We start from the raw sequence: 10,062 nt of genomic DNA, 5'->3' as shown, positions 1-10,062 counted from the left end.
CACTTAAATGTTTGGTGAAATCATATCGAAGTAAAACCAGTAGAACTCCAGGCTATGTTTAATAATGAAAGTAAGAGCATTTGCACATGCACAATGCAAAAGGAACTCAAGGTATTGGGACTGAACAGCTGTGCAGCCTTAAAACCACTGATCAGTGAGGCTAACCAAAAAAACAGGTTTCAATTTGCGAAGGAGCATAAAGATTGGATTCTGGAGCAAGGGAAGAAGGTCATATGGTCGGATGAGTCCAGATTTACCCAGCTCCAGAGTGATGGGCGCATCAGGATAAGAAGAGAGGCAAGTGAAGTGATTCACCCATCATGCCTAGTGCCTGCTGTACACGCCTGCAATGCTATGATCTGGGGTTGCTGCAGTTAGTCGGGTCTAGGTTTAGCAACTGTATGTGCTCAGAGAACGAGGTCAGCTGACTACCTGAATGTACTGAATGACCAGATTATTCCATCAATGGATGTTTTCTTTCCTGATGGCTCAGGCATATTCCAAGATGACAATGTCAGGATTCATTGGGCTGGAAATGTGAAAGAGTGGTTCAGGGAGCGTGAGACATCATTTTCACACATGGATTGGCCACCACCAGAGTCCAGACCTTAACCCCATTGAGTATCCTTGGGATGTGCTGGAGAAGGTTTGCCCAGCGGACAGACTCTGCCATCATCAGTACAAGATTTTGGTGAAATTTTACTGCAACCCTGGGCGGAAATTAATCTTGTGACATTGCAGAAGTTTATCAAAACAATGCCACAGCGATCGGCGAGCGGTCTAACAAAATATTAGTGTGTGACTTTTTCTCGTGGCGACTTTTTTTGGCCTGGCAGTATGTATATGTGTGTGTGTGTGTGTGTGTATATATATATATATATATATATATATATATATATAGTACTAAAAATGCTGAAAATTAATATTAACAGTAGGAGTGTAAATGATTATTTGCATCAAATAACCACATGTAGAGAATGAACAAAAGAGACATCTAAATCAAATCAGTGCATGGTGTGACTGCTGTTTCCCTTCAAGATAGCATCAGTCCTTCTAAATACACTTGCATACAGATTTTGAGGAACCTTGGCTACCAGGTTTTTCCAAACATCCTCAGGAATTAACCAAACATCTTCTCTAGGTGCAGACCTCCTCAGATTTGTCTCTCTCATCATGTAATTCCAGACACACTTGAGGATGTTGAGATCAGCGCTCTCCATGCAATCACTTCCAGGACTTGTTGTTCTTCTTTAAGAACTTTGAAAATAGTTTTTAATGACTATGGCTGTGTGCTTGGGGTCATTGTACTGCTACAGGATAAATCTAGGGCCAACCATATGCCTCCCTGCCTGTATTTCCCAGCATGGAAGACAATGTTAAAGCTGTAGTTGGTAATTCTGTTCAGAAACATTTTTTGTTATACTGGGTAAAATTGTTCTTGCATCCTGAGAGTAGTTAATACATTATGTATTTACAAAAAGGAGGTTAATTAATTTGATCTCTGTAGGAGCTGCAGGCCAGTAAAAACTCTGCTCAATTACTGCAATTCACACTGAGTTTTTATCCTTCTCTCGCCCCCTCTGTCCCTTACGTTCTGTATCGCCATATCTATTGGTTGTCTCACATGCCAATCATTCTAATGCGATCACGTACCGCCATTGTCCGTGCACTTTCCTTCCTAGTTTCCGCTTGCTGGCTGAGCATGTGCACTTTTAGTTTTATGTATCCGGTTAGCTTAGCGGGTATCTTCGGTGTTAGCCGTTCATTTTGGCTCCACTGCTCTCTCCGTATACTTTGAACATGGCTGAGAGTTACAAGAAGCAAACTGCATACAGGTTTAAGAGAAAAAGAGGGTGGCCTCGGTAGGAAGAAATAACACCAGAGTGGATTTGGGAGATTTTTTTCTCATGATCCCCCTGAGGAGCGATTAGACGGTCTTGCACATTATTCAAAAAGGGCCTTGGGGAAAGTTCTGGAAAAATTGGCAATTCTACCTTTTAATACTGACAAAATATTGGACTACGTTTAAAGAAATACAGTCCTAAACTTGCAAGGAATCTCCACCATTGCTCCATCTTGCCTACATAAACTCATTATTGTGCCATTCTCCAGCCCTTTGGTGAACAAACTGCCTTCTGTTACAGCCAAAGACTTCAAATTTTGACTCATCAGTCCAGTTGACCTGCTGCCACTTGTCTGAATCCCAGTTCCAATGCTTTTGTGGATCGTTGAGTCACTTGACTTTGTTTCAAAGGTAATTCAGAGGTACGGCTGTTTTGCTGCACTCTTCCATATCAATATCTTCTGCCCAGACTTGAGGACAGTAGATGGGTTGTCTCCAGGTCCCACTGCTTTCTGCCAGTTGAGCTGATGGGACTGCTGGACATCTTCTGATTTTGAATGGAAACAAGCTTGATGTGTTTTTTCATCTCCTGCGGTAGGTTTCCATGGCCCACCACATCCTCAGTGTTTCCCATTCCTTTGTGCTTCTTCAAAGGAGCTTAAAGAGTGAATCTTGAAACACCAGTCTGCTTTAACATATTTATTTGGCAGAGGCGTTGTTGATGGAAGATATTTGCCTTGTACCTTCTTGCTGTGGTTAGTCTTGTCATAGTGTTTGACCTGTGACCTGAACCTGTCTTCCATAACCTCATCTTGAAAGCAGATTAGCTGTTCCTCTCCCAGCTTTCAGTCCCCTCCACAGCCGTTCATTACTGTGTTTCAATCTACAGGGGACACTGATGAGCATTAGTACCCATTTGGTATAACTGGTTGATCAAACACCTGTCTATAATCCCATGGAACCCCAGACTGTTTCCATGTACCTCTAGGAATTAATGCTGGTTTGAAGGCAAAGGGTGATAACACCAAATACTGACATCATTTAGATTTTTACTTTGTTCGCTCACTTTGCATTTTGTAAATTTATAAACAATAATTTATGTATGGTTTTCATATAATTTTCTTATTTTACAGCTTTTTCTGATACCTGGCAAAAACCTTTGCACAACACTGTATTTAGCAGCTATAGGTATCATGCATGCATTTCTGTTTAAATAACCAGATAATTTTGTCTACTTTATACTAACTAGCAGAAGAATTTATCAAGGTTGGCATTTATTTTCCTTCTACAGTTAAAATGACTACTATAGAGTTTAAGCAGGCAGGGAGAATTTTTTTCAAAAAGAGATGTCAAAGTTAACAAAATGTCTGATGAGGGTTACATTACAATCTTTCCTTTTATTTTGACAAAATGTGTTTCTTCACTCCCGTACAGACAGTGAGTCAAACAACCATATTTTTTACAATCTTAAATTTAGGGACAATAACATTATATTTTTTTTATTATATCCTTTGAATCCTGCTTGTTGTTCTTATTGTTTATTTTAAAGTAAAAACAGATTTCTCTATTTAGCCAGAGAAGCGATTAATGCAGATATATGGAGGGCAAGTCTGTTTTTGAAGGGTGCTCTCCAGCATTGCTCTCACTGTGACCTCCACAAACAAAGGGGCCTGCCTTGTCTGCTGACACAGAACAGGCAATGAAGGACTCCCTCTCTGAAAGACATAAAAAGGAGAAACATGGGTGTGAGCCACTGATTTTGATTGGCATCCTGTTTTTCATGCCAGTTTCATATACAAATGGAAATTAAACTCAAAACACCTGTTTCATTATGATTTGCTTGCAGTTTTAGAACAAACTAAAAATCTGAATGAGACATAATAACTAATTCAGTAAGTTTCCTGGATGTGGATGGAGCACCTCCGGTATTACAACCTTATCCTCATTTTCGTTTTACATTTTGTCACGTTACAAGCACAACCTCCAAAGGTATAATTATATTGGAATTCAAGTGAAAGACGAACGCCAAGCGGTGCATAGTTCTGAACATATTTACAAACTTTTTGTTGTCACAAATCAAACTGAAAAGCTGCTAAAAGAATTGCCCATTTTACTCAAGATCGTTTAGGCTCAGTCAACCTAGATGGAGCACATAAATATCAGTTTTCTAGCCTAGCCACGGATTATAAATTGGATTTAGGTCTGGACTTTGGCTGGACCACTCAAACACATGTTTTGCATGTAAACCAAAATTGTTTATATTTGTCAAGTCTAGTCCAGGGTTATAACCCTGAATAAAAATTGTATCTGTTCACATTAACAGTATGTTTTTTGAAGACAAAAATCTGGCAACAAAATAAATTAAAACACAACCTATGTGGAACACACTTATAAGTACAAGAAATAATGAACATGTTAATTAACAAATAAAAAGATTAAATGGGCCTAGCCAAGAACTATTACAAATGTATATGCCAGTAGTTCACTCTGGTTGCTTACAAAGTTTTTCCGATTTAATTAATGCGCCCTGTTGGCTTATTATACTGTACTTCTGTGTTTTACACTTTTTTTCTTTTGCTATAGTTGTTAGTAAATGAAGCCCTTTTTGTAAATTTCCTATTACAAGACCACGTGATCAGAGGTACAATATTGTCCATGTCCGAAAGGAGTAAACAAGTAGAAGCAATGGAGTCGAGCAAGTCAGCAACGTCCACAAGAGGGGCGAAAAGAAAGAGGAAACCTCCAAGTTTAAGTATGAACAAGCGCAACAAATATTTGACCTTTGATTTCAAAGTTATGAACGTTGCCATTCACTGAAGCGGGAGCAAAAGCTAGCGAGATAGATTGATATTAGATTGAAGTTAGCCGCGTCAGTTGTCGCAAACTTGCTTTGTGATAGCAAGTAGGCCAGGTACCGCCAGAAGATTCTTTTCAGGTTCAAAAAGGACTTTGTAAGGAGGACAAAGACTTGGGGTAAATTGTTTTATTTGAAAATCAATATATGTTTTTTTAAATTTCCCAGTATGTGACTAGGCCCCTTTAAATATTTGAGGGATAGGAAATATGACATTTAATTTTTGTCATGTGGGGAGATGGGACATGATAGAAATATAGTCATTGATGCTTAATCTAAAGTTGTTTCAACTAATAAACATAAATCTGTGCTGTGTATATATGAACCTTCCTCCATATTTCTTGCAGCAACCCTTATGAAGTCTGTGGCAAACTTCAAATAGAACATATAGTAAAGCTTTATGGTTAAAATCTTTTTCCTTTCCTCACACAATTTTTTTTGTCATTTTGCATCCCTAGGTCTGCAAAAGTGCAAGACGTACTCCAGGAGAGTTGCTGTAATGCAGCAAGAGAAGGTTACACTTTGTCACGTTCCATTACATAAAATCCCAATAACATACTTTGAGATTGTGATTGTAAATTGAAAAAAATGGGACAATGTTTGAGAGGAATTAATAGTTTTCTAAGGCATTGTACAGATGTGGCATTTTGACCAGAGAAGCAGGTCAATGATGAATGCTTATTAAGAAAGAGAGCAGCGTGCAAGATAAAAGGCCCTCCATGCAGTCTGTCGGCTATGCTGTGCGCTGATAGCTGCCTCAATAAGACCCTCAAAGGGGAATAAGGATATCAAGTGGCCTCTGATAACACGCCACACAACGGAAAGGGGCCGGCCTCACAATTTCACTTGTGTACCCACAAAAACAGCGGCACAAATCAGACACAAGGAACACGGGCCTGCACACACTTCAAGGAGCACACAGACAATCAGAGGGGGCACGTAGTAGGACACAGATTAGTCCCTAATGGGATTGGCAGACCAGCGAAAGGCCCTGTAATCAAACATACACAGTGGCTGATAGCAAAACGGGGTCTGGAACAAAAGAGGGAATGAAAGGAAGAGGGGCCGATCACAGACGGCAGAGGGCTCTGACTCTGACAGTACGCCATCGGCACGGTAACCACACGTTTAGCGATATATGTACAACCGTTCCTGGGAGAAAATACTGGAGCTTACTCATCATTTATGCATGCGCTGCCTGCGCTGGATGATAAATATTTACAGTGGGTGGTAGAAAGATCAGTATTTGTGTCACGCCTGCCTAATCATGCACAGCATGTAAACACACACTTGATTATTTCGCACTGAGTATTTAGGTTAATAGGAAGTCATTGAACATGAGTTGGTCACACTCGTACCACCTGACACTCAAAAGCGCATGTACGGATGTGTGAGAGAGACACCAAAACAAAACAAAACAAAACAAAAAAAAAAAAGACAAAAGAGCTTAAGAAAAAGACTAACCTTTACAGAAGCAAGAATGCAGCTCAATTTCTGTTGACGCATCCTCTGCATTTTGCTTCCAGAAGCTAAAAAGGGGAGTATGGCTGGGTGTTCTGCAAAGAGAGGGTCAAGAAAGAAAAGGACATGTGTGTATCGGGTTGAAAAGCAGCCTCAGGCCTGACTTTTTACTGGCCCTCTTCTGAGATTGTGGCCCAAAGCCGTTTTATTGTGTTGCTTTGTTTTCCCTTTGTGTGCAGAACTTTACATTCTTGAATGACCTAACAGCAAAAAAAAAAACCTAATCAAAATGAGTTTTATATTTGATATTGACTTTCAATTTTGCAAAGGACTGACCTGAAAATTAGAGATGCATTCTTTCGAGAAATCTATGTTCTCAACCTTACCTTGATCACCTCAAAAATTTCCCGTTCGACAAGCTCCTTTCTGAAAATGTAAGCCGGTGGCGGCTGAGAGAGAGCCCAGCTCCAGTTTTACCTCTAAATGACGACAAACAAATCTATAGAACAACCTTGGGAAGCCCGATGTTGTCTAACCTGCACACCCATCCCATTAGTTTCTGCTTTTATTGAAAGTCATTGTGTCTAAGCACTGAAACAGATTGGGGAGGGGGGGGAGTTAAGTGAATACAAGTCACCTGATCTACATTTGATTTAGCTCCTCTGTTATTTGTGTGATGCGTTGGGAATCGGTTTAGACAGCTAAAAGGCAGCAGAGAAGCAGGCTGGCGCTTTACTTGATCTCTGATAGGAATGCGGCCTGAGGCAGAGACCGCCTGGTTGTTTGCCACCTGATTTAAATGTACTTTCTACTGCCATGGTTCCCCGGACTTGCTGCTTTACCTGAACAGAACCCACCTCGTTACACAGAGGGCGCAGACCTACGTCAGAATAATTTGCAAAGAGTGCAAAACTTTTTACAGAAGCAGGCAGCGACGAAAAAAAAACAAAAAAAAACTTTGTCCACGTATTCACATTCAGTTTGTCTGCAGTTTAAGTGTTTTAGGACAAATGGATGTGGAATAAACCCTCCATGGGCATGTATTGTTTGAAAATGTTCCGCGGGACACTTCATAATCTTTGCACATTTGTGTGTCAGGGTTAAAAGACCTGAAACCAGTACACACAGCAACCGTTTGTACCTCTGCTGCACACGTGAATCTGTGTGTTGGGCGTATAGATGTGTGCATGCGGACACATGGGCGGTGCAGCGTGTGCGAGCTCTCACCCTTGTGGTCTTGATCTTGTTCCCGGATGAACACATCCATCCAGAGTTGTCGGGCAGAGTCTTGCACTCTTCTCCCTCCAGACACGGTTCCATCTCACACCACCACTTCCCAATTACAATGGACGCTGCAGAAAGGGGAGCGCAGAGCCATGAAGAAGGAAGTTAGTTTATTACACAGATAGATACACATGCACAGCGCCTGGCTGAACTTTTCCGACATACAGCTAGAACATCCACACGTTTTGTGACATCACAACCGCAAACTTTAAGGTGCTTCATTGGTATAAAACAGAAACAAGACCAAGTAGTATGTGAATGGGAAAAGTAAGCATACTGATCCATGATTCTCAACCATTTTCATTTCAGATAAAAAAAAACAGAAAAGCATGGTGTACATTTCCAGGGGAGCCACAAGCCAGGGGCACGATGAACCTGTGGCAGGTATAAAATAGTGTGAAATAGTACCCAGATGTGCACTGCTCTAGGTTTTTTTTTTGGGGAACAAAAAATATTAATCCTAACATCCTGATTGTCAGACTGGAACAAAATGCCAGGATTGTCTGTTCCTCTGCAGAACCGGTTCGGCTCTCCTTTGACAGACTGGGACTGCTTCATGCCATCTGGTAAATACGAACCAAAGCAGAACATCACATGTTGGGGTAATCTTAATGTGTGAAAACCCATTATTCTTTGCCTTCGCCTCGAACACTATGCACTATTTCGTGTGCTCCGTGCAAACATGTTTTATGTACATATTAGACAGCTTTCACCACGCATGAACTCGCCACATAATGAGGATCACCACATGAGAGCTTTGGCATCTCTCTAAATGTTTGTTTCCCTCCTCTTTGGCCTCGGAGCAGTTGTAACCTTAATGCTTGGGTAGGTTTGCTGTACGCGATAATGTCTTATGCCAACGAAAATTAATCATTGTTTTGTTTTGATAAAGCTCCATTGTAAGTAAGGGAGCGATCTCATTTTTAATCAAAACTAATTGCCTCTCATTACCATCTACTAGATTCTTCCTGAAGCGGTCTGGCAAAAACAAATATATTCTCTGTTTCTCATCAAACATTCCCCTCCTTTTCTGTTTTCCTTCTGTGTCTCTGGATGTGTGCGCTCACGTTCACGCGCGGTGTCCCCGTCGAACTTATATACTCACCTGTTGAACATATAATGTGCGTTCAACAGGTGAGTAGCTTTCACAGTATGAGAGAACAAAACCCTGTGGATAAACCTAGATTCCAATGAAATAGATCTGTCTACTCTATACAGTTATTAACTTCCCGCAGTTCTCTGCTTCTATAAAAAAAAAAACCTTTGTTCCTTGCTTATGGCTGTTTATGCTCTCTGTCAGTTTACTCCATAAAAACAGACTTTGTACACAGCACCGGATGGCTGAACAAAATAAAACGATTTATTCATTTACAGGGACTTGCACAAGTGCGAATACCCCTTGAACATTTCCACATTTAGTAATTTTACAGCCGCAAACTTAATAGAAGGTTATTTGGGATTATATGTGATAGCCCAGTTCAATGAGAAGTTATTCTACTGCAATTACAGCTATATATATATATATATATATATATATATATATATATATATATATATATATATATATATATATATATATATATATATATATATATATTGGGATGTCTCTCTACCAACTTTACAAATTCATCCATCCATCCATACCTACTTATCCGTGCATGGTCGTGTGGGGTCGCTGGTGCCCATCTCCAGCGGTCATTGGGCAAAAGGTACTCCCTGGACAGATTGCCAGTCCATGAGAGATCAGCACAGAGACACACAGGACAAACGTTCACGCTCACATTCACACCCAAAAGCAATTTGGGGAGACCAGTTAACCTAACAGTCATGTTTTTTTGGACTGTGGGAGGAAACCGGAGTACCTGGAGAGAACCCATGAATGCACAAGGAGCACGGTTGGTGGCAACATTGCCTTACGGCAATGCTTGGTGGGTGCTAACAACTTTGCCACTGTGCTACCTCGCTATAAAAATCTAGGGACTACTGGTATGCTCATTCTTCCAAGCAAAATGCCTCACATTTAGTTTGATTGAGAAGAGAGCATATGTGAACATTACTTTTAAGGTCTTGCCACACATTTCTGACTTGATTTCTATCTGGACCAAACCCTTCTATTGTGGCTCTAGGTGAATGAATGAGATTTGTTGTCCCACTGAAAGCTGAACCCTTGCCCCACTCCAACATCTTCTGCAGCCTCTAAGAGGTTTTCCTCCATGATTGCCCTGGATTAAACTCCACCCATCTTCCCTGAAGGAAAGCTGTGATCAGCTTTCCTGCCCGTGCTGCAGAGAAGCAAGCCCACAGCATGCTCATGGTTTATGGCGGTTTTGGTTTGTTCATGCTGTCTTTGTTTGACACCACTCGTCATGTTTTGCATTTAGGCCAAAAAAGTTCAGTTTGGGTCCATTCTAACCGGAGCACCCACAGGTTTGCTTTGTCGCTAATAAGGCGCCAGCGATTTGGCACTCGCCATGCTGGGCCTCACAGTATAGGTTAATAGCCTTGTGCTAATAGGTTTACAGCTTTCCAATACTCTTTCATTATAAAATGAGTTAAACATCAGATGCTCATAGAGATATTGTTTTAGAATATAAACCTGTTCTGAATAATTTGTTTTACT

General features: G+C 40.7%; 1 protein-coding gene across 4 annotated transcripts in view; it reads right to left on the bottom strand.

Annotated features, from left to right (window-relative positions):
* Positions 1–10,062, bottom strand: part of LOC105926059 (chemokine-like protein TAFA-1) — a 182,756-nt gene that overhangs the window by 8,123 nt on the left and 164,571 nt on the right. The window contains exons 4-6 of one of the 4 annotated variants that reach the window (XR_004933477.1): positions 7,386–7,510; positions 6,162–6,253; positions 3,210–3,558 (exon numbers count right to left, since the gene is read on the bottom strand). Coding sequence is in view for 2 of the 4 variants with exons in the window: in XM_021316254.2 (XP_021171929.2) it covers positions 7,044–7,510 (467 nt within the window). In the remaining 2 variants the exon portion in view is untranslated. Of the gene's footprint in view, positions 1–3,209; positions 3,559–6,161; positions 7,511–10,062 lie in introns of those variants that run through there. The other 3 variants (XR_004933476.1, XM_012862236.3, XM_021316254.2) reach the window with 3 other exon arrangements.

This window comes from Fundulus heteroclitus, chromosome 20, assembly GCF_011125445.2.
Source record: "Fundulus heteroclitus isolate FHET01 chromosome 20, MU-UCD_Fhet_4.1, whole genome shotgun sequence".
Taxonomy (NCBI): Eukaryota; Metazoa; Chordata; class Actinopteri; order Cyprinodontiformes; family Fundulidae; genus Fundulus; species Fundulus heteroclitus.
This window is presented reverse-complemented; position numbering and strand designations above follow the sequence as displayed.